This window comes from Zootoca vivipara, chromosome 9 (assembly GCF_965207765.1).
Source record: "Zootoca vivipara chromosome 9, rZooViv2.hap1.1, whole genome shotgun sequence".
Taxonomy (NCBI): Eukaryota; Metazoa; Chordata; class Lepidosauria; order Squamata; family Lacertidae; genus Zootoca; species Zootoca vivipara.
Genome location: NC_142592.1, coordinates 32,377,733 through 32,403,599, shown reverse-complemented (window position 1 = coordinate 32,403,599; position 25,867 = coordinate 32,377,733). Strand labels below are relative to the sequence as shown.

Below are 25,867 nucleotides of genomic sequence, written 5' to 3'. Positions count from 1 at the left end.
AATATTAAGCATAACCCACAAGCTCCATCCTGCTAGGTGAGTGATTTGTAGCAGCCAAGACCAATAGTAGCCTCACTGGCTTTGAAAGACATAGGTGGTGAGCTTCCGTGGGACTGATCAATAATACTATGTGTGTTTTACTATGCCACGGGTATATATAATGTCACTGTGTTGAACAGAAAACACTTTCATCAAAGATTTACCCCATAATGGTAATTAAGAGATGGAAAGAGATGGCAGGATACAGTTGCAAGGAAAGTGTTCAGCTCTCCTCTCCCGTCAACAATTCTCTGCGGCAAATTGCTTCCTCCTGATCAGTTTTGATCCAGTGGTTATTCACCTGATCTCCAAGATCAGAGAATGAGGGGGTTTGGGGCATTTGCAGAATAGTGGGCAGATGATGGAAAGGCATGTCAGTTAACCCATACAAATGTCCTTGACTCAGCCACACATTTATGTTACCTCAGAAAACATAGGTTTTGGGACATATGAGTGCTAAGGAAACACAGTTTTGCTTCTTATATTGACACCTGACAGCATATTTTACTGTTCAGTGGAATATAGCTCTGGACTTTTGGTACTTTTCAAAGCAGGGCACAGGCCTTTCATATTAATCTCAGAGAGGCATTTCATTCCCATTGTTTTCTAAAGTTCTCAGATATTTTCCCACACCCAAGCTTTAGTTCTGTTAGATTTTCTGAAATTGGAGATTAAATCAATACAGTCCGATATTTTCATGCTAAACGTTTTCCTCTTGCATATTTTCTCCCTCTTTGCAGGAATTTGCTGCACTTACAAAAGAGCTAAATGCCTGCAGGGAACAACTACTGGAAAAAGAAGAAGAAATTTCTGAACTGAAAGCTGAAAGGAATAACACAAGAGTGAGTATAAAAACAATCAGTTATGTGTGTTTTGCACAATGATGTATCAGATAATTTTAGCTCTGCCTTTTATCTTATAAAATTCTATGAGAATTGTGAAAATAAATTCTGTGCCTGGGTGAGGGAATCTGTAGTTCTCCAGATGTTGATGGACCAAAACTCCCATGATGCGTGACTATTGACATGTTGGCTGCAGCTGATGGAAGTTAGAATCCAATAACATCTGCAGAGCCACCGGTCCATCAATGTCAATCTTTTGTAATAGCCTTTTAATAGTTCAAGTGGTTTGTTGGGAAATTCATATCTTGAGTTGGATTCCCTGGTCATTTACTGTTCTATTTTCCACCTGCTCTTTGGGGAGTAGTTTAAAAGTAGACATTCACTGATCAGATTTGGGTTCATCTGGCATTTATTAACTTACTGGATTTCTCCCAGTCTGGCTTTTGATCAAAGTGTGAAATTGAACAGTGGCTAGCACCAAAAAGATTGCCGGGGGGGAAATGGCTTCCAGTCTGTTCATTCCCCAAACCTTTTCATGGTCAATGTTGTTACTGGAATATGGAGCATCATTCTAATAGTGTGTCAACTGGTGAGGATTCCTGGGGGGGAAATTGAGCAGTTCTGACTGTTCAGAGAGTGTCAATGTATGATGAGTAGAGGAGTCTTCTTTACAGAATTCCTATCTCCATACCTTTCTGACCAATGTTTATACTGAACCAGTTTATGTATGCATTTTTGAGTTAAAGTATTATAAGCATGATGAAACCTGGTCATGTGTTTTGATGTTTCATCCAAGCCATGTACTGCCAGTTTCACAGTGATCATTGGGAATGGATAAATATAAGACAGAACCATTAAAGTTAATCTGAGCCTTGAAAAGCACATAAAAATTAAAGAGGAAGTGGGCAAGAGAATCAAGGGAGAAAAAGCCTCACCATCTCATGACCGAAGGGGCAGTGAGTGGGAGAGCTGAGAGGTTTTCTGATGCCAGGGGGAGACTTTAAGGGTGCCATTACAGCCACAAGCACCAAGTTGGCCATCCAACTTTGAACACTAGTACAAAAGTACTGTTGTGAGTTGTGGGGCGGGAGGAGAGTAGGCTGTTTGCTGAGACCCTTCTAACCCCTGGATCCAGCAAGTGTTAAAATATAAGCCAGGCTAGCTTCCTGGTGAGGTGATAGCCTAGGTAATGGGCCATTAAGGGAACAAAGGAAATGGGTCTGTGCCAGATAGAAAATGGGTGGGCCCCCTCCCTCAACTGACTGGTAATTAAAAAGAAGTGGCCAGGGTTGAGAATTGCATGAGGTGAGCTAGAAGCTGGAAGAAAAGCTGCAGACTGGGAAGCCAGAGAGAGTCAGAGCTTGATTTCTGTTTGAATCCAAGGCTGCTGCCATGGGGGAAGCAATAGGAGCAAACTGCAATCCAGGAAAAACCTGAATTGCCGTTTGCTGCGCTTCAGCTTTAAAGAGTGGGTTTTCACGGGCAAAGCTCTAGGGCAACAAAAAGAGCGCTCAGACATGGAGCTTTTCAGTATGGGCCTGTGCCTGGAAAGAGCAGGGCAAAAGACGTGGATAAGCCCTCTCTTTATTCACCTCTCCTCAAGTCTATTTCTGCAGCCATGAATGTGGGGAATACATTCCGAATTGTTATAATAGGGAGCTTGTTACATGAGTGCTGGCACTGGATACAACCTCGTTTGATCAAATACAGAAACTCAAAATGTTAATGAAAAACGTTTGTTTTTTTGCATATCTGTTCAGGTTTAGACATGCAGTTGTGCAACTGATTTCAGCATTGGTTACATACTGCACTACGATTTGTTTCTTTAAGTAGTTCCATTTAACAACATTTCAATGTCCTAAAACATCTTAGTTTGGACACAACAAAAGTGAGTGGAACAATTTGCCATCTTGGAATATTTGCATGAGAGTTCAGTGAATATTCATCACATTTATGCTTTATTCCCCTTTACATTCTCTGAATAATATCATGGAAAACTGCCAAGCGGAGTCACCCTAAACCTTCAAGTACGGTGAAACCTGCCTGTGTCATTATCATTTTGAACTATAAGGTTTAGAATTATGATGCCGGTGACCTTCAGGTGAAAACGCGCTAACTTTCTTTCTTTATATATATATATTGAACCCAATAGCTGTTACTGGAACATTTGGAGTGCCTTGTTTCAAGACATGAAAGGTCACTGAGAATGACAGTGGTGAAACGGCAAGCACAGTCCCCCTCAGGAGTCTCCAGTGAAGTCGAGGTTCTGAAAGCACTGAAATCGTTGTTTGAACACCACAAGGCTTTAGATGAGAAGGTAAAGTATGGGGAATCAGCTTACTGACTCAGCATATACTTCTTAAGCTTTGTCATGGATGCCTACACTTGACTAGTTTCCTCATTCTCTTGGCATATGTAACATAATAGTGTTTCCATTTTGTATTCTTCCAAGGTCATGACAGAGGCACGAGGCCTCACACCCTGAATGGTTGTGGTGATTTCCATGGGACTTATGCAGGGCCATGGGCCCTTCCAGGAAGTCAAACCCAGTCCATTCAGGCTAGTAGCATACTGTAAGTTGTTTATATTCCCTTTTTTAGGGAAAATCTCTGGTGCTGTCCCCAAAGCAGTTATCAAGTTACCCATCCAAGTTGAACTAAATACTCTCACTACATTTAAAGCACATTTATACTACTTCAACAGGCATGCCTTCCCCTAAAGATCCAGGGAACTACAATTTACAACTCACAGAATTATAATTCCCAGTACCCCTTATAAACCACATTTCCCATAATTCTTTGTGGGAAGTTACATACTTTAAATGTAGGTTGTGGCTGTGACTGCCTGATCCAAAAATCTGCAGTCATTTCAAACAGTTTAAAAACCCATCAGTCAACCTTTGGGAGGAAAGGAGGTGAGAGAGGAGGGACTTAAACCAGTCCTTGTTCCCCTTCCCAAGCAACTGATCAGCGGAAAGTTAATATTTTTGAAAGAATCCCCATATTCATGTATGAATACAGGGGGTACATAGGCTTTCCATATGTCAGGAAAATTCCTGACATGTCCTGGTTTTCTGGTGTAAAAATGGCGTCAGAGGAATTTTGCCAAATCGGCAAAATGTCAGGGGAATCCCAGTTATAGGGCAAGGCGATGGAAAAAGCAGCAGAAACAGCTCCAAAACCTGAAAATCTCTATTTTGGGGGGAGGTTTCCCCAAGGACGCTCAACAATCTTGGTGGTTTCCTAAGAAAATCTCCACAACTTTGCGGGTGTCAGGAATTTTATTGTCTGTTATTTCCACTATGAGAATAACAGTCTCAGTTCCCCTCCGTTCCTTAAAGGTGTCTGTTCTTCCTCCTGTATTCATTAACAGTGCAATGGCCTGTTTTCTGTTGAGTTAAAAGCCAAGACAGTGTGCATGAAAAACATAAAATTGTCTTGCAATACGTTGACAACAGTTTGTGAGAATACCATCAGCAGCTGCAAGTGTGTGAAATGGCAGGTTGTGCCTGCATGGTGCCTGAGAGGGTTCGCGCCTATGCGTCGATATGAATATGCACTAGAGACGATAATCTGACATCCACTCAGAGATTTAAATTTTAAACACTATGGGGAACCCCTAAACAATGGTTTCTCACACTAACAAAGTTGTAAAATAAAAATAAAAATGGGATAGTTACTTATCAGGAGCAGGCACCAGGCAGCGGGGAGGGGCAGCTATGATAAATGAGGAGAGTCAAGGCATATGGGTCACTTGTCTATGGTTCTAGAAGCTGGTTTGTGGAGAGGGGTCTGTTTGTAGGGAGCTATATTACCTTTAGGAAGAAATCCCACAGAGATTCATTACAGTCTAAATAGGGCAGTACATATTGTGCCTGAATCACGATCGCACCATATTTTGACATGCGCTCCTTCTAGGTGATGTGAAAATCATTTACTGTACTTTTTTATTTGAAATGAAGCATTGCAATTTAGCTGTGCATAGTAAGAGATGAATAACTGAGGCTAGTGCTATGCAAACACATTTAAACAATGTTTTAAATGTCCCTGGAAGCTTTGGGGTTTTCTGCTGAACTTAAACGTTGTAGCTGAGACTTACATAATGTAGCGTTACTAGCAGTAGTCATTGGAGGTTATTATGGTTTATAGACTAATTTCACTTTCCAGTATTTGAGACTGATGAAAAAATAAACCATGAGGGAAGTGGTGGTGCATTGTTTTCTCAAACTAATTAATGAGAAATGAACTTGAACTTTCTGCAAGCAATTAATCAGAAACATCCTACGTATTGTACATTTTGTGTTTTAAACTCAGAATTGAAATTGAAGGATTTTCTCTGGCGGTTTGAGTGACACCAGGTATGTTACGAAGCAAGTGGTAAGCGTTGAATCTGCACTAAGGTGATTGCCTGCTTATTTCTGAGTGATTCACCAGACCTTCTGAACTGCTACAAACCTTCCAAAAGTGGATTGAATGCTGGCACTTTGAATTATTGATCATAAATCCATCTGGCCCACAGAATCAGTCTGAGTGCAACATGCAGCAACAATGTAACCACAACTTCACTTGCAGATTCAGCACTCCCCAATTGCCCAGTAAGCCATGTCCCAACCAATTAATGGGATATGTCTGAAAGTTCATTCGTTATTCCCCCCACCCAACCCAATGGAGATTTGGGGATCTGGGTATGTGAAGGTTTCTTACATGACTGGTCAAGTTAACCATAGGCCATTATTCAACAACGGATTCTAGAGCAGACTTGTTTGGAATCTTGAAAGTTTAATACAGTGGTACCTTGATTCTCAAACTTAATCCGTTCCGGGAATCTGTTCCTAAACCAAAGCATTCCAAAACCAAGGCACACTTTCCCATAGAAAGTAATGCAAAATGGATTAATCCATTCCAGACTTTAAAAATCAACCCCTAAAACAGCAAGTGAACGTGAATTTTACTATCTAACAAGACCATTCATCCACAAAATGAAAGCAATAAACAATGTACTGCAGTCACACAATCAATCAGTAGCTGAACTGGGTTCCACACAGTCACACAAAAAAGAGCCACAAAAACAAAAATGCAAAATAAATAGCAAAACAGACAGACCTCAACGTAACACTCAAAATGGAGCATGTTTGACTTCCAAAAAAGCCAAACCAGAACACTTACCTCTGGGTTTGCAGCGTTTGGGTTCCAAGTTCTTTGAGTACCAAGGTGTTTGAGAACCAAGATACCACTGTATAGCAAATGAATGGACTCAAATAATTTATGTGTGGGTGGAGCAGCTTTATATGGAGAAACTACCCAAGTCTCACTAGAGCCTTGTCTTCCCCAGTTCCTTTTACCCATAAAAACTGCATGGCAATACACCCAAGGCACACAACGGGGTATATGTGCCTCAAGTACTCCCATCTATTTATTATTTCAAGTTCTAGAGCACAAATAATTTTAATGGTACAATTTTCCTCTTCTTCTAGGTAAGGGAACGACTGAGGGTTTCTTTAGAAAGAGTCTCAGCACTTGAAGAGGAACTAGCAGCTGCTAATCAGGAGGTAAATACAGAACTTTTCTCTGTCTTGTATGATGTAACTTTTTAATCATATTGTCACAGTCCTTGTTTGGCTACTACTGAGAGACTAGTACCACAGCCATTCTGTCTTTAAGGCTTTTATTTTGCCTGATATTTACAATGTGGTTCAGTATCGAGAATACATGTCCGATCAGTCTGACGAAGATTCTCCCAATGCCTGGCGTCTGCTCATCCCCCAGCATAGTAAGCGTGGGATTCCTGCCCTCCTCCCTTTGTGCCTGCGCACCTTGGAATGTCTTAAGTCAGGCATGAACTTAAAAGGGCGAGGTATCTCCCCGCTGGACACTTCCCCTGATCCCTCCCCCTGATATCCTGTCTGAGGTTGCAGTAAGGGCTCTAGGATGCTGCCTGAGCCAGGGTGCCTCTCTTCTGCGATTCAGGGAATGCTCACTGCTAGAACAATCCCTGACACATATCTTGTGGATTAACATTAGAGTTACAATGTGTAAATACTGCTTTGGTTATATTCTGAAAATCCTGCTACTTTTAAAGGGGTATGATTTTTGTTTTTTGTTTTTTCTGGGGAGGGGGTTTGCCTGGACGGGGTTATCTGGAGGTGGTTAGAGGATGGATGACGGCTAACAGATTGAGGTCGAATCCTGACAAGACAGAGGTACTGTTTTGGGGGGACAGGAGGTGGGTAGGTGTGGAGGACTCCCTGATCCTGAATGGGGTAACTGTGCTCCTGAAGGACCAGGTGCACAGCCTGGGAGTCATTTTGGACTCACAGCTGTCCATGGAGGCGCAGATCAATTCTGTGTCCAGGGCAGCTGTTTATCAGCTCCATCTGGTACACAGGCTAAGACCCTACCTGCCCACAGACTGTCTCACCAGAGTGGTGCATTCTCTAGTTATCTCTTGCTTGGACTACTGCAATGCGCTCTACATGGGTCTACTTTTGAAGGTGACCTGGAAATTACAACTAATCCAGAATGCGACAGCTAGACTGGTGACTGGGAGCGGCTACCGAGACCATGTAACACTGGTTTTGAAAGACCTCCATTGGCTCCCAGTACGTTTCCAAGCACAAACATGAGCTCGGCCCAGTATACCTGAAGGAGCGTCTCCACCCCATCATTCTGCCCGGACAATGAGGTCCAGTGCCAAGGGCCTTCTTGTGGTTCCCTCACTGCAAGAAGCCAAGTTACAGGGAACCAGGCAGAGGGCTTTCTCAGTAGTGGCACCCGCCCTGTGGAACGCGGTATTGTATTTTAATATTCTGTTGGAAGCAGCCCAGAATAGCTGGGGAAACCCAGCCAGACGGGGCAGGGTATAAATAATAATAATATATTATTATTATTATATTATTATTATTATTATTATTATTATTATTATTATTATTATTTATTTATTGAAACCCGCAGTGTCAAAGATAGCAGGAAAGTTTAAAAAACGAATTGTGATACTTATGTTACAATTGAAGAGCATGAGTTTATACAGCTCCTTTTTCAATACATTCACTGCAAAACACTGTCTTCACTCACAAGGTGGTGGAGTGAGCTTCCTCCCCTCCCTCCATCAGCACCACCATACAGAATAACATCTTAGGACATTAAATTCGATGCTCATTTTCTGTCACAATCATGCAATTTCTCCCTCCTATTTTTGAAGATGGGAAGAGTCATTTGAACTGGACCTCCGGCCATTGTGGAGTGTTCTGTTCACACTGCTATCTACATGGCCAGTGAGAGAACAAGTTTGCTACTACACTCTATGAGACGGGATGCTGTCCCAGCAAATGTATGAACAAGGGAACTCCTCTGTTCCTGCTGTTTGCAAAGTGGTCCTTTTACTGAAGTGTTTAAAAAATTGTTTCTTTACTTGATTCCATGAGTACATACATTACATCCTCTAACAGTGATCTCAGGTGCTAAGTACCAATAAAAACTGAGCCAAAAATGGGGCTACTGAGAAATAAGAGGAAGGTCTCTGCCATGCTTGGGAGAAGCACAACAAAGCATTTATTAACACAACCTAACGGAAATTGAGCATGTTCAGTAGCTGCGGAATGTTGAGTGTCAGGTGGAGAAGAAAAGTGGAGAACAGAGGAAAGTGGAATGCTCTGTTTTGAAGGAATAGCTGGACAGGAGCACTTCTGTTAAGAGGAAGGAGACACTGCAATATTGTGTTGAATATCCCAGCTGTGTCTCCTGTCTAAGGAGTATTCCTGCCTAAGGTTCCAGCTAGCTATTCATTATATCTGTGTATTGCTCCTATTGTTCTCAGAGAGTTACTAATTGTTTAACCAAGGGAGGAAACCAGGCACAACAGAAATGAAGAGGCAGGAGTGGGGGAAAGCTACAAAAATTGCTGCTTACCAGTTTTACTATTTTTATCTTCCTCCACACCTGCAGTGTACTGATGATTTGAAATATATGTTAAAACAGTGCCCTGCTGAGTATCCAATGTTTGAAGTCTATTCTAGCAAAGCTACTTGGTCTGCCTTTTTTTGTGTGCAGCTGAATATTTTTTCTTCTCAAAACCTTGATCCCTCATAGCTGCCTCAATGTAGTTCTTAGCGTGGGATTTTCATTTCACCTTCCTGGATCACAATTACAGATTATATGTTTCCGTTTTTGTTAACAATAGGTATTGCAATAGTACTAGCAAGGAGCATAAATTTTATTAGTGTGTTTTTAAAATAATAATATAGTTGTTGTTTAGTCATTTAGTCATGTCCGACTCTTCGTGACCCCGTGGACCAGAGCACGCCAGGCACTCCTGTCTTCCTCAATAATATAGTACTAAATATCTAAATACCTTCTACAGATCACAAGATTTGAGAGATTTGAGTCCTAACTAGGACATTTTATGTAGAGGCAGAAAATAATAACAACCCTCCCCCTTCAGTCCAGTTTAAAATTAATCCTGAAAAGCCTGATTAACTACCTGGACATGCAGGGAATGCCCAGAAATTAACCTATCTCTCCCCATGAAATTGCAGTCTGGCTATTTAGGACCCTTTTTGTTATGACCTCAGAATCTAGCAGAGCAAGACTCTGAGTAAGAGGCTGCAGAGTGTCCAGTTAAGGAGCAGGACCTGGTCCAAGGTTCTAAGTCTCCTACTGGAGGTCAGGAAGCAATGAATCCTGTTACATTATCATTTTGGGACATCCCAGAATGATCAAAATAAACCCTCAGGAAAACAGGCACATTTCCCTGAGGAACCTAGTGCCTCCCACTGTTCCTCACTGGATCAGCAATGCCAGGGATGTGTCAGGATGGAGACTGTGGAATTGAGGAGGAGTGTCCATTTTCACTCTAGAATATTGGCTATTTAAGGCTCTAAAGTAATCCACAAGATAGTGGACCCTGAGAAGAGAGAGCCTGGGGGCAGGTTCTTAAAAAGACTCAGACTGCCCTCAAGCTTCATCAAGGCAAGTTGCTCACTCAGAGCTCTCCATGGTGCTGCAACATCTGACCTGCCTTTCTGTCTTCAAGGAATCTGCTATCAGACCTGAATGTAACACACTTGTACAGTAAACTCAACTATATTACTGGGCACTGGTAAGAGCACATTACATCTTCCCATTGCAATGTGGGTCCTCCTTGCCATCCGTCGCTCATTAGTTTGTTCATCGTTGCTATCTATCTATCTATCTATCTATCTATCTATCTATCTATCATCTATCTATCTATCTGCCCTGGTAGCTCAGTCGCTAGAGCATGAGACTCTTAGGCAGGCATCCCCAAACTGCGGCCCTCCAGATGTTTTGGCCTACAACTCCCATGATCCCTAGCTAACAGGACCAGTGGTCAGGGATGATGGGAATTGTGGTCCAAAACATCCGGAGGGCTGAAGTTTGGGGATGCCTCCTCTTAGGGTTGTGTGTTCAAGCCCCATGTTGGACAGAATATTCCTGCATTTCAGGGGATTGGATTAGATGATACCTGTGGTCCCTTCCAACTCTACAATTCTATGATTCTATGACTATTATACCCTGCCTACTAAGTGAAGATTTTGAAGTAGTTTCCAGTATGTTAAAAATACAAGACCAGATGTGAATTCCTTAAGAGCCCAGAGGCCCCGCACCGGGCTGCTGTTGATGTTTCTCGCAAGTCTCCTCCATCCTCCAATGTTCTAGCTACTGCTCTGCATCTGAATCCCCTTGCCTGGAATTAGTCCCAGATGTTAGTCCAGGCATCCCCAAACTTCGGTCCTCCAGATGTTTTGGACTACAATTCCTATCTTCCCCGACCACTGGTCCTGTTAGCTAGGGATCATGAGAGTTGTAGGCCAAAACATCTGGAGGGCCACAGTTTGGGGATGTCGGTGTTAGTCCCTCACAAGTCAAATGTTAGCCAGTGTTTCTCCATTGGGCTGCTGCTAATGTCTACGTGTCAGTGGGTGGTGCTGTGCTCTAAACCACTGAGCCTCTTGGACTTTGCTGATCAGAAGGTCAGCAGTTCGAATCCCCATGATGGGGTGAGCTTCCATTGCTCTCTCCAAGCTCCTGCCAACCTAGCAGTTCGAAAGCATGCCAGTGCAAGTAGATAAATGGGTACTGCTGCGGTGGGAAGGTAAACGACATTTCCATGCGCTCTTGTTTCCATCACAGTGTTCCATTGCAACAGAAGCAGTTTAGTCATTCTGGCCACATGACCCGGAAAATGGTCTGTGGACAAACACCAGCTCCCTTGGCCTGAAAGTGAGATGAGCACCACACCCCATAGTCACCTTTGACTGGACTTACCCATCCAGGGGTCCTTTACCTTTTTTCTTTCCTTTACGTGTCAGAGGAGGGGAGATACTGTGAAAAAGTGCTTGTAAGTTCCCAAAAGACAGTGGCTGCTCCTGTTTGTGGGCAACTTATTCAGGGTGGCTGGGCACTGTGGGAACTTCTAGGTGTATATGTCAGGGAGAAACATTGGAGGAATCTGAGGGGTGGGAAAATCCAAAGTTTTAGTAAGGCGGTTGCTTTTATTCGGATGTGGGGAAGTCCTGTTCATCTCTACTTAAATACTTACTTTCCTTAAGTGTCACATACATTATAGATAAACTGCTTTATGGTTTCATTACAATCAACTGGGATGTAAATGTTTGCAAAGCTAGCTTTCACTTTCAAGATGATATTCAAGATGATTTCAAGATGATATTCAGGCATGCTTCTCCTTCCTCTTCCATACAAATCCACCCACTCTTCTCATCAGCATTGCCTACATGGCATTATGCAGATGCTGACAGTAATGCTAATTGTTGTTATGTTTTACCTGGTTTTGTAAATCAACTTCAGCCCTGCAGCTGGCAATTGTGTGTAGAATAAGTGGTTTTCACTGAGATTTCATTCCACAGTTCTTCTAGGAAGAGTGTCTGCTGGAACACTATCTGAGATGGAATCCTTTGTTTTTAAAGAGTTGAAGTGGAGAGAAAGAAAGTCATTTTGGGTAGAAAGGTGCTTTATAGCATCCTTTCACCTAAGAAGAGGATGAAAAGGGCTTTGTGGTTGCTGAAAGCAACATCCCAAACCAGTTTTTGAAACTCTGAAAGGCCTTTTCTTCTACCTTTTGTTCCCTTAAAGTGCAACTTGCACTAGTGATAAACGCCATATAAAGCCGTCCTTACTGCAATGTAGCGTCTTCCTGTGGCTGAAAATATTTTGATTGCCTTTTTACAAACACAGATGTCATCATATATGTGCTATTAAATGAATAACAGACCGAAGAAGTAGACCCCCTGCTGTTGAGAATGGGAAATCTTGAGTGCTTCAGCATTCAAGCCATCTCTTGAGCCTTAACCTCAGCATTTAACCTAAGGTGTCCGCCGCCGCCCCCCACAACATAATATTAAAGTACAGTAGTTTGTGGGAAATTTCTGCATGTTGGTTAACGGAATCAGAATTTTAAAAGGTTCTCTTGCTTTAGCTTCCTATCACATTGAAGCAGCACACATGAGACTGCAGGTTCTCATTAACACTGCATTAATTTGCATTGCAATTATGAAGGCACTGGAGGAAGCAGTTCAAACTTGTTTGCATAGCTTGAAATGGGAAGGGGGGTCACAAATTTGACAAAGATGTAAAGAAATAAACTTCACTGAACTTGGCATGTTCCATCGTTGACTAAGAATGTAGGCATTTACAATTTTCCGGCAAGATGGTGTAGCCACAGCCTGTATACCAGAGATGAAATCTAGCTGAGAAAATATTATACATGATGCTTTTGCATCGAGTGTGGCATGTAGCCATTTAAGCATCCTATCAGCCTATCATTATGACCCTAAGCTATCATTTGGCATGTTGCCTCTCAACCAAAGAGCAAAGGAAAGACATGTTCTATTCTGGCCCCGAGGTTGCCACCATAAATGGCATCCCATGGCAATTTCCAACCAAATTATATAGAACATCTTATTGATACAAAAATCTTAAGTTTCCGTTGTGGCAAACTGATGGTGATCAATTTTCTTGAAGATCCAGTTTTCTTTGCACACATATTTAATAATAATTTTATTATTTGTACCCTGTCCATCTGACTGGGCTGCCCTGCCCACTCTGGGCAGCTTCCAGAATATACAGAAACATAAAGAAACATCAAGCATTAAAAAAAATTCCCTATACAGGGCTGCCTTCAGATGTCTTCTAAAAGTCAGGTGGTTTTTTTATTTCCTTGACATCTGAAGGTAGGGCGTTCCACAGGGTAGGCGCCACTACCGAGAAGGCCCTCTGCCTGGTTCCCTGCAACCTCACTCCTCGAAGTGAGGGAACTGCCAGAAGGCCCTCAGCACTGGACCTCAGTGTCCAGTTTGAACAATGGAGATGGAGACACTCCTTCAGGTATACAAGGCCAAGGCTGTTTAAATGTAAGATACCCCTGTTAGATATTCAAACAAAAGTAGGCTATTTATCTAAATAAAAATAATGTATATTTATTTAGATTTTTTAAAACCCACCAATTCTAAATATATATCGTTTAAACTGGATGTGTAAGCAGGCACCCTATTTTTAAGTGAGAAAGTGGTGACTAATCAGATTAGAAATGAATGAAACCACACTAGGGGCTGGAGAATTATTGTTATTATTCAGAAGGCTTGAGTATAATTTGTACCCAGAACTCAGGAGCAGAAATTGAGCAAGCAGGCTGTATCCTAAATGCCAAACATAATTTGTTTGCATTTATTCTGTCTTCATTGTAGTCTTTGCTTACAGTATCATAACATTTTAGGACTAGCTAGTCATCTTTTTTAGCTTATATCCAAGCAGAATGTCACATTATGCTTTGTGCCGTGAATTTTGCAATGCAGTTCTCCAGCGAAGTCAGTTGTACCAGAATGCACATGCTTGCATAAAGTGTGCATATAAATGCATATATTAGTGGAAATAATATGCAAAAAACCATTATGCATACAAACTGCATCTAAGCAAGTGTTTAGTAAGAGAATTTGCACTAAAATGCTGGTGGATTTTCATGAAGACTTTAAAAAATAAAAGATGACAAACCGTTTTGGAAACGTGGTGAACCAAACTTAATTTTTTTTGGGGGGGGGGGTAATGGAGAAACTGAGAGAAACCAAAATGGACAGATTTTCTTATCCCCGATTGTGACGTGTGAATGTGGTCATTTTGCATTGTTTGCTTAATACATGGTGGTCACAAAGCTGGCAAAATCTACATTTTTACATGAGCTTATCTTCCAAAGACAAAGAGGGATCCTTCTCATCCCAGCTTCCTCTCAATATTTTGTTTGACTAGTATAGAATTGAATAGAATTGAACATATGTGGATAGATGCCTTCTCAATTATTTGGCTCTTCAAGGCTTTAGATGCAGGATGGAGGTCTGACACAAGGCATTTTATTTAGCATTAGCATCTGTCTCGAAGAAATCTATTCCAAAGCAGGCTAAGAAGGAAGCCTGATTTTGAAAACTGTTTGCTGCAGTGAAACAAATATAGTTTCCCACTAGATTTTTAATAGGATGTGGAACATCTGTTTGTAAATGTTAAAGTTGTTACACTTTGTCAGGAAAACAAGCTTGAGTCATTAAAGGTTAAGAGAATTTGGTGGGGGAGGTAAGAATGAAACCATTGACAGGAAATGTTCTGTTATGCTGGGGTACCATGCCAGGGCTTTCCGGGTTGTGTGTGTGTGTGTGTGTGTGTGTGTGTGTGTGTGTGTGTGTCTTGCTTCAGGCTGCACACAGATCAGAGCAGCAAGACAACAACAGGGGAAATCTAAGATGTAAAGTCAAGTAAAAGTCAATAAAATAATAATAATAATAATAATAATAATAATAATAATAATAATAATAATAATAATAATTCATTTATACCCCGCCCATCTGGCTGGGTTGCCCAAGCCACTGTGTGCGGCTTCCAAGTCATAAAAACATAATAAAACATCAAACATTAATAGTAACAATCTGTTCCAGTATAAAAGTCACGATAACTTTAATATAACATATCAAACAAAGCAACATTCAACAATCCATCAGAATCTAATAGTAAACAGGAAAATTAAACATCAGCAAATAATAATTAAACAGTTCAACCACAATAAAAAATTACCAATCTATAATCAATAAAAGTAACAACAAATCACAATGTATAAAATACCGCAAAACATACAAAACCATGTAAAACATTGGTGACCAAACTTGCCCTCCAGCTGTTTTTGGACTACAACTCCCATCAAGCTAACAGGCCCAGTGGTCAGGGATGATGGGAATTGTAGTCCTCGCTGTTCTCAAAGTCATAGTCTGGGAAGCTAGGTGGGGCAAGGCAGGTGTAAATGCTATTGCCTGCTAAGGAACAGAAAGTCTCTCTCCCCTCACAGGGGCAACCCGAGAAGCAAGGTTCAGAAACAGTTGGAGGTTAAAACATGGCAAGCTCAGTGGACACCTGGGTGGCAGTGACCCATGAGTCAGGAAGCTGGCACAACGGTATCGTTCTGGTACTCCATGCCTGCAACTGAAGGCTTTTAGAGTTCCACCCAGAACACAGCAACAAGGCACCCATGTTGCTTACGGATTTGGCCTTCTGCAACAACTAGCTTCCTCACGAGTATTCCTCAACTGGCACTTTGGAATCTGGTAGCCAATGGAGCCTGTATCTTGAGGAAGCTGTGCCCCCTAGGGCTTGGTAGCTGCTCAGTATCTGTCTCTGAATCTGAAAAAGGGCAAGTCAGATTGCCAGTTTCCCTGAGGGCCCTGGGCGCTTAACACAGGGTGTTCCTCTAAGAGTTCTAGGTCAGCCTCGGCCCAGTATACCTGAAGGAGCGTCTCCACCCCCACCATTCTGCCTGGACATTGAGGTTCAGCTTCGAGGGCCTTCTGGTGGTTCCCTCACTGCGAGAAGTGAAATTACAGGGAACCAGGCAGAGGGCCTTCTCGGTAGTGGCGCCCGCCCTGTGGAATGCACTCCCACCAGATGTCAAAGAGAGAAACAACTACCAGACTTTTAGAAGACATCTGAAGGCAGCCCTGTTTAGGGAAGCTTTTAATATTTGATGAATCGTATTTTAATATTCTGCTGGAATGTTGTTGTTGTTGTTGTTGTTGTCCTCCAAAGAATAACCTACCAACCGGGGGCATGCCTGGGGGATGGGGGGCCCCTGTTGGCTTCATCTCCTCCCTGACATCTATGATGGCACCCCCAATGTTTTTGTTCTGCCACTAAAATTTAGCAGTAGCAGTGCCAGCAATGCCTCATGTTCTAGGAAGGGGGGGTGGCGAGCCTCACTGGGTGGGCAGGAAGTGGCAGGGTTATTGGTTGTGGCCGCAGGTGCCAAGCACAGTTCCTGCCCCCCCCCCTGCAAAGAACCCACAGGGCATAGCGTGGCTGCCACTGTTCGCTTTTCTTAGAGACACCGCTTTGCAGAGCAAATACTTGTACTTTTGGGTTTTCTTTATTTTTATTTTTTTTAAAAAAAAGAGGGAAAGCATATTTTTGCCCCAAGTAAAAGAGAACTGCAATTTAACAGGAGAGGCGAGATAAGGTGTTTTCCAATGTTATACACACTTGACAAACCTTCTCTGAAAATAGACCCTGACCTCTTTACATTTTTACTATACTGTTAATTAAATTAAACCCTTTTAGTACATCCTAGACAACTGATTTAATTGGAAGCAAATTTCAATCAAGATAATTAGACTGACATAATTTAATCCTTTTTGCTGACTGATGTTTTTAAATGGAAGGAACATTAAGGAAAAACCAGCGTTGGATTTACCTTGGATAAGAAACCGATCTATATCATTGCCATGTCTGCTTTTAATAGTCAACCACCATGGCATGTAATTTGTTTTATTTTATTTTTTTCTGTTCCATACAGTAAATGCATAATGCAGAGACTGAAATATTTATTATAATGAAAGAGGAAAGTCCTTGGTTTGGGGAATAGGCTTATTCTCTCCCATCCAGCTCATCAGGGGTCACACTACTTTGGCCCAACCACTGATCTTTACTCCCCACCCCAGACCTCAGGTGTAAAGCAGATGGGTGTAGCTTGTACAAAACAGCTTCATGGGCTAAATGGACTGGCCCAGAGTTTCCCCACCCTCTGTACCAGCATTCTATTTTCTTTCCATTTCCCTCCTTTTTTGCATTTTGATTGTTTCTTTTAATTTTTGGCTAAGGCTAAAGAAAGTTCTAATATTTGGCCTCCTGATGAAAGAACAGGTTGGTGCCTGATAAATTTTCCTTAAAGGCATACTTCGCTCTGCCCATGTTGTGTTTCAGCATGGGCCAGCAAGTATAGTTCAGAGACACAAGTATATGCACAGCAACCAACCTGGATTTGTTTTCAACTGTGGACCATGATATCCTCTGGAAATTAAGTTAATGGAAACACACCAGTTTAATTTAGGGGTCCAATAGGTAGGTGTTGGTTATGCCCATCGTAGCTTTCATTTCTATGACTCTTAAGATAAATGAACTACAGTATCTGTATTCCAGGTGGGTGTAAAACGAATATGAACCTTTTCCTATTAATTTTGGGCTGTTTTTGTTTCAGAGCAAATGAAATGGAACTGTGTTTTTGTTACTACTTAACTCAGAATTACATTATGTCTGCATCAGAAGGTCTCTGTTCCATTTCATAGATCCGCCACCAAGTCTAATAATGATTTCTACAGCCTCTGATTCTTAGTTGAGCAATGTGACCAGTCACTTTAGATATCCACCCTGCTGTGCAACATTTAAGCAACCCACTTTTCTTTTACTTTATTAATCCTTTGAGCTGTGAAATTGTTGCATGTAATGGCATATTACATTATGAATGTATTGTGTCCAATTTATTTCTCTAATTTTATATTTATTTCTGCTTTGGATAAAAAGCGATAAAGACAGTTTATAAATAAATAACATGTATCATTTTTTATCGGAATTTCATGCTCACCGAAATGAATAAGAGCTCATCTGGCATAGATTGCTTTACCATTTCCCAGTATTATTATTTTTTACTAAAATAAAAAAATTCCTTCAGTAGCACCTTAAAGACCAACTAAGTTTTTATTTTGGTATGAGCTTTCGTGTGCATGCACACTTCTTCAGAATTTTTTACTGTCATCATTGCAGCTAAAATGCCTAGACACACTTTGTGATCAAAATTGAGGCAGTGATTCAGCACAATTCAAACATTGCCCTTTATTGTCTTTCTATATCCTTTACAACACGAGTATTTCCTTTTCTAAAAAAAAAAGAAAAAGAAAGGGTATAAGGAGCTTCCTTACAGTTAGATCTAAATTGCATATGACAGCAACAGTGTGGACATCACTTTCCCCACTTCTGTCACCTCATCCCAGTAATGCCAAACTAAATGTGATGTGTAATGTGACATTGTGACACCTCCCTTCCTCCTCATTGACTGCCACTTGCAGGGGTTCAGGACCAATTAGGTTGCGTCACACAAGTTGCTTACTTAGACGATGGCAGGGAGTTTCGAGTTGGCAGGTGCTACAGCCCTCTTCAGGTATGGCAACCATGATGGCACTTTGTGAGTAGAAAAGGGATTCAGGCAGTGCTTTTTTCGGGGGCGGCGGATGCAGGGGTACGCATACCCCTAAACATTTTGTGAATCTAGCAGGAGAAGAAACTTAAAAACTTGGGGGGGGGAATAATTTATTCTCTAGCACGGTGAATTGTCAGTTCCACCCCTGATGGCTGCCTTTTGTCCATTTACTGTATTTATTTTTCCTGATTTTCCCAATTGGTGATTTTCTTGAGTCAAAATGAGAGTACCCCTAAACATTTTTTTGGGGGGGGGGGAGCACTGGATTCAGGACTATGTCTTTTAGCCTGATGATTCAAGCCAGCTACCCTGTATTCTGCTATAACTGCTGCAGTGGAGAGCCATTTTTAAACATATCCTCAATTGTGCAAGGACCCCCCTCCCCCCAAAGTGGACAAGGCTCCGTATCCCAAAAGTTATCTGAGAATATGGAAAGACAACAGTGAGGGAAGGCATGGCCCCACAGCCTATTTCAGCTGGGTTTGCTGCTTCGTGGTTGTAATGTATGAAGAAGGCATATGTGCCCCATAGCATAACCCAGTACGGCTCTTCTAACCCAATAAGGATGTCTCCCAACTGGTAGCAATCAATGGATGTTATTGCTTCTTCACCCCTCCTGCACAGTTAAATGCAATTTTTGAAGAATATAGAGCTATTTTGGAAATTGAAGTTCTGTTCACGTCTGTTAGAAGCAACCTTGTGTAAAATTTGTCCTGAGTGGTCTTGCTGATCTGAGTGTCTATGAGATCAAACTATTTCAATCTACATATAATATTTCTTCTTCTTCTTCTGAGTATCAGTTTTACGAACAGAAATTGGGGTGCTGAAGTAAAACCATGCTGGCTTCTGTGCTTTTGGAGGGGTGTGTTCTCTAGTTATGTAAAGCGCAGTATCATTAACAATTTTGCTGATAAACCTAATAGGCTGATGGTGTGCTCTATTCTCTTAAAGGGTTTGATTTCATCATTTTCGTTTACAAAGCATAGCTGTGTGGGAAGGTGGGGGGGGGTCCTCAGTTAGGATTATGGAACTCTTTGCTCTCTTTTTCTTTTGGAAATGGCCCCTCGATGCAAATGTTTTCCCCAATTGATAAAACTTATTGTTAAAAACTCTCCCTGACCATGGTCTTGATCCATATCAGCTCCCCCACCGCCTGTGGCTGCATTTTACAGAGGAAAAATATGTTGCAAGTTCCAATCATGGAACTCCTGAATCACGCTTAGTTTGACCTTTCATTATCACGTAAACTAGTTCTTTCAAATGCATAGCTGATAAAAGGCTTGAAGGAGGATATAAAATGATAGCATTCAAGGGTGAGGGAGAAAGATGGTAACAAGATATACCATCTTTAAAGATTTGTAGCATATTGATATAACGTGAATAATAATATTAAAATATTGTCACATTACTGCTTAGAATGCTATGTACTTATGCTCAAGAAATGAAATTCTTACTTGCTATTTGTTCTGACCTTAATCTTAATTCTTTTTCTAGATTCTAGCTTTGCGTGAACAAAATGCACACATTCAAAGGAAAATGGCATCAGGGGAGGGTCCTACTGACTCAGAGCTCATCAAAGGAATGGAGCCTGGACAAAAAGTTCACGAAAAGGTATAAAGTAACAGCTTCCGTTTGAGAGTCTTCGTCATTTGAAAAGTTCAAATCAAAGCCCACTGCTCTAAGATCCCAAATCCATTTCTGCCTTCTAAGATGAACTTAATGTGATGAATAAAACCTGGCACCAATGCACAATGAGCCGCTAGTGTATTCTGAATCAATGCTTTGAGCAGTCTCTTTTGTTTATGCCCGCCTATAGAAATTAAAGCTGCTTCTTTCTAATTAAGATAGTAGTAAAGAAGTTTCATCCAGCATCAGGTTGCATGGGGAGGCCCCGAGCCCCACCCCATTTCTTAGATAATGAAACACACAGACACCAATATTTTGGGTTAATGGGATAAATAAGGCCACAACTTTATTGGTTACAGATGTGAGCAGTATTAGCTTAGGCCAGGCATCCCCAAACTTCGTCCCTCCAGTCCAGATGTTTTGGACTACAATTCCCATCATCCCTGACCACTGGTCCTGTTAGCTAAGGATCATGGGAGTTGTAGGCCAAAACATCTGGAGGACCGGAGTTTGGGGATGCCTGGCTTAGTCTCATGAGGGTCAACCACCAGTAGGGGGAGCCCTGTTGATGTACATCAACTGCGAGCCCCCCCCCAGGGTCACCAATGGGGTCGTGGTATGGCCTTAACCCTTACCCAGGCTTCGGACAAGATCCACACACCCAGATCCCTTTAACGGAATACCCTTAAAGTGGAGGCGCAGATGAAGGCCACAACCTCCCCTTCCATAAACCAGGTTTACCAATGCCTATCCGCCAAACCTTACTAAGTTGTGACGATTGCTACAAGGCAGGCAAAACCACATGGCTGCTGCCAATTTGCCAAGTGGGAAAATTCCTACTTAGCCCGCTCAACAGGCGACCAACCGTTGTCCAGGGCGGGAGGGCAGGAGATCTGACACAGGAGGAGAAGAGGAGACTGAGCCCCAGCCGGGTAGATGTTTGAATCAGGTAAGCCACGGTTGACCAGGTTGGTCGGCCATGGGCTGTGACGTGACCGGGACTCCCAATGACACGGGTGGCATTGCCATGCCCCCCCCCACTGTACACTGGGGGTGCTCGTGGCCAGCCTGCAACTTCACCCCCCTGGGAAGGTGAGCTGTTCTATAGGAACTTCATGCATAAATGAACTAACTTCATGACCTCATTAAGCTACAGAACAGATCTATTGTGGTATAAGTGCTGACGCTGCAAACCATTTTGATACTCTAAAGTCAGTGCTAGGAAAATCAGCCTTAACATGTGGGGTTTCCAAACAGTCCCTCTAAAGCAGGCATGGCCAAACTTAGCCCTCCAGATGTTTTGGGACTACAACTCCCATCATCCCTAGCTAACAGGACCAGTGGTCAGGGATGGTGGGAATTGTAGTTCCAAAACAGCTGGAGGGCCAAGTTTGGCCATGCGTGCTCTAAAGGTTTCTGCCAATATGCCTTAAACTGAAGCTTTTTAGCAGTATAATGCAAAATCAATGTGTGAGATTTTCAGCTATTCTTTATTCCAAACTTTTTTTGGGGGGGGGGTGTTTCTTAGCAGTTGAAATACATTTTTTAACATTCCTCACAAGCAAATCTAAGGGTGGAAGGTGATAGAAACAATTCTACTTGCACTTCTTATAACGGTGATATAAAAAATAATAATCAAAGGGAATGCTCTCCCATCAGATGTCAAAGAGAAAAACAGCTACCAGATTTTTAGAAGACATCAGAAGACAGCCCTGTTTAGGGAAACTTTTAATGTTTAATCGATTATTTTATTTTATTTTTCTGTTGGAAACCGTCCAGAGTGGCTGGGGAAGCCCAGCCAGGTGGGTGGGGTATAAATATATTATTATTATTATTATTATTATTATTATTATTATTATTATTATTAAAGCTGTTTTGTAGCAGCTTGTCATCTTGACAGCGTCTACTACATTTTGTAACTTTCTAGTTGTACTTTTGACATCCACTTCTTGTCATGTGTAGATAATTTTTAGTGCAAGAATGGAGCTCTTCAACAAGGGGGGGAAGCTCTTTTTCAAGTTGATCATCTGCATATTTTTATGCAAGGAAGTTACAGAAATGTTTCTGTGTTAATACCATGCAATACTTTGGAACGATGACAAAGAACTGTGGAGTCTTTCTCTGAAAGACAGTGCAAGGCAGTTCAGGGAAGAGACATAAAGGGAGCTATCACTGACCTTCAGAGGTTGATTATAACTTGGAGAAAATTTGCTTCAAGGAACTGATGCTATAATTTTGTGGTTTATTAAATATAGTCATTATGCTTGATGTGTAAAACATAGGTCAAAGGCTTGATCCTTGGCCTCCGAGGATTTACATTCTCAACTAGAAAATCAATACAATTCTAGCCCAAAATGCAGCTGTTCATAACAATATGGTTTAGTCCAAGAAGCAACGCATACACTGTCTGTGTTTACGAATTCTTTACTTCATTCAGTGGATTGTTATTGATAGACTTTAGTGAAAAACTATGTGTGCATGGAATTTGATCAAAACATCTGCTTGTTTGCCACATGAGATAGGCAAAAGGACTTACAAGGAGTGCAAAATGGACAAAGGAGAGGTAAGCAGTCCCAGGTGTAATCGGCATTGGGTGCGGAGAGGATGAAAGCATCTGAGAATTATTTTGAAAAGTTGCATCCAAAGCAATAATGTGAATGGTCCACAGAGAGATGTATGTGGAAAGAGATGTGTCGCTGTTTTGCTATGTACATTGTGAATTGTGGGGGCAAGGTAAAAATATAATGTGGTCTAGTAATACATTTTTAAGCTTAGTAATTATAGTGGACTGTAGAGAAGACTGGAATGATTTCTTTAATCGCACAATCTTGCCACCTTGGGAAGGGCTGTAGGTCATTGGATCTGCTTTGCATGCAGAAGTTTCCAAGTTCATTCCTTCACGTATCACGGTAGGGCTGAGAGAGAGCCCAGACTGAAATCCTGGAGAGCTGCTGAGCTAGATAAAGTAAAGATCTGGTTCAATATAAGGCAGTTTTTCTATATTCTATTCATGATGCCTGGTCATCTCTGCACTCTTCAGTTTGGAAGACAAGTTGTGTTGGTTTATGTGCTTTAAGACAAAAACGATAATTGTATTTCATTTTCATTTTTGTTGGCTTGTGGTCTTTCTCTTGTTAGCCACCTAAAGCTCTTAAACTAGAAAGAAAATAATATTTTACTTTCTGGATCGCTGTTCCAGGAACAGGAGATGTAGCCTGGGTTTGGTTGGGTGTTTTATAATGTTCACATTTACGCATGTTAAAGATTAAATAGATTGAGATATTAGCTTCAAGGCCATAATGCCAGGCTGCTGAAGAATTAAATGTTTATCCAACAAAATAAAAAAGTACATGATTATGAAATAGTGGAAAGTTCGTTAACACCGTGTCTCTTGATGTAGATGGTATTTGTAAGTTTTAATGTTTGGGAATCTTAACAGGAATATGAGAATCCAGAGATGGGGGAATAACTAAGAACCTCTGGAGAACTGAGCATAAATAATGCATCCCAGTGTTAAGATCAGTTAAATCTTATTTCCAGCTCAGGTAAGCATGCATAGGATTGCAGCCTCAATATTATGGCAGCTTTATTCACTTTTATTCACACTGTAAAGCATTGCCAAGTCATAAATATGTTTAAACAAATTTAGGAAGTATAGTCATATGCAAGAAACTGCAGACAAATAGAAAAGTCAATCATGCGGTTCATGAAGCTGAAATATCGCTGCTTTATCCTCGTCTAGAATTCTTCTCCCATTACATTGCTGGTATCTGCAATTCCTCCCTCTCTCTGCCCTGGCATGTTTAATTTTAATTTCTTAGTATCCAATGACATTCTTGCCCATTTTGATAGGTAATTGGGGGCTGCAAAAGAAATTTTAGCTATATACGTCCATATATTGAGCCTCCATCTGATTGCAGATACATGGTCTATGCAGACACCAGTTTGCGGTTTCTGCTGTGTTTTGATCTAGGGAGAGAAAGGAGAAATAGCACATTATCGGTGTGACTTTCCTCTTCTGGAAATTTAGGAAAGGGAAGACCATGATCATGCTTTCCACCTCTTCTCTTTTCTTTTACAAACCAGTCTCAGTTTGATAGCATTTGCTGGTTGTTTCCCCCTGGACCTCTTCCACATTTAATCTCCATTGCGCTTTGTGGCACAAATTCCCACAGGGTATTTTTGAACTTTGATTTTCTCCATGGCATGCCTACTTTGTTGTAGCTAATACCATCACTGATATCAGATTTGCTTGATAACACTTTCATCTCTCTCTTTCTCCCCCGGGCTATTACTACTATATTTGGACAGCTACTAAAGCTCTTTTCCAACAAAGAACTCTGCTGCGCTTCCACCATATATGGGTGCTGATTTCAGAGCTGCACCACGTTCTTGAGACTTGCAGCAAAAAAAAAAAGCAGCAAAAGTAAGATAGACTTTCACCAGTAAGAGGAATCTACTCAGCTCAGTTGGCCTATTCTGAGAGACAGCCAGTCAGCTTTGAAATACTCAGTTAACCATCTCTTCTTCCAGCTAGGGAGTCTTGTAGAGGCAAACTGTTTAACTCTGTGCTATTATGGACATTGGAAAATCAACACGGAGGGATGGAGTGCATGTAAGACGTTTAAATTATAAGTTGATTAGTTAATGTGTTTTATCGTCTTTGGTAGCTGTTGAAAAATAAATGATTCACTGTAGTAGGTGTGCTTGTTTGTATGCCAAATTATTAAAAGTGCTTGCCTGGGCTCTTAAAAAAAAAAACAAAGCTAGTATACTACATCATCAAGTCTCCACCATGTGTTATAATCTTTTAATTAACTGTTTGCATGGCTCAGCATATCCTTTGAAAGAAAGAAAAATGTGCTTCATTTGAAGACCAAATTAGCTGTCTCTGGTCTGCGGCAAATCCATCCCGCAGCTGCCTATCACCCTAGTTGGCCAGCTAGGGCTATTATAGGACAACATGCAGACATTGGCCATGCTGATTCATAAAAAGGTTCCCTTTAACAGGACAGCAGCGTAGACTGTAGCCATGTGCCTATGTTGGCTGTCAAGGTTGGTATGCTACCCCCATGTTGTAGCTGCCTGCTATCCTGCTTGGTCCGATGGGGCCACTGCAGCACATACATATTATCATTAAGTCTTAAGATTGCTCATGGAAATCATGGTGGCAGCCTTCGTGAGTGTGATGTCTTTGGAATATGGAAATACTGCTCAAAGAAGCTGCAGCTATGTGTTCCTCAGTATCTTTACCACACAAATGGTTAATAGATTATTGCATTTTAATGTTCTGTTCTGTTGGAAGCCGCCCAGAGTGGCTGGGGAAACTCAGCCAGATGGGTGGGGTATAAATAAATAATTATATTATTATTATTATTATTATTATTAAATGGATCATTCATGAAACCAGTTATTTGTGAAAATGAGCTGATGGATATAACGTATGAACTGGCTCCAAAATCAAATGATAGAATTTTCAGCTTTAGCAATTATCGTTACACAACAATATTCCTATGATGGTAGGTGGGGATTTAATTTATTAATTTGCAAATAGAGCTTAGTTCGGTTGTGTACTTCACATAATTCCAGTGCTTCTGTGTTTCTAACCTAATGAATCTGACTCTAGGAAAAAATATTTATCTATTACAGCTCTTCTTCTTCTTTGCTGATCACTCGTAGCCGAATAAGATTGTCTTCCATAAACACGGTTTTAACAATGAGTCCGTAAGCTAACATGAATTTAAGCCTATCAGTTTTATCAGCAGCTGTAAAAAAGAATTAAATTAATATGATATTTTAATGCATGTGCAGACATCTATATTTTTAATTGGGTT

The 25,867-nt window shown here is 41.3% G+C and overlaps 1 protein-coding gene across 4 annotated transcripts in view; it reads left to right on the top strand.

Moving 5' to 3' along the window:
* The window catches only part of PPFIA2 (PPFI scaffold protein A2), a 259,476-nt gene that overhangs the window by 170,904 nt on the left and 62,705 nt on the right, over positions 1 to 25,867 (top strand). For all 4 annotated transcript variants that reach the window (XM_088651748.1, XM_088651747.1, XM_088651746.1 and 1 more), the window contains 4 exons: positions 780 to 881; positions 3,034 to 3,198; positions 6,355 to 6,429; positions 19,902 to 20,018. In XM_088651748.1, coding sequence (XP_088507874.1) covers positions 780 to 881; positions 3,034 to 3,198; positions 6,355 to 6,429; positions 19,902 to 20,018 — 459 coding nt within the window. The remainder of the gene's footprint in view (positions 1 to 779; positions 882 to 3,033; positions 3,199 to 6,354; positions 6,430 to 19,901; positions 20,019 to 25,867) is intronic.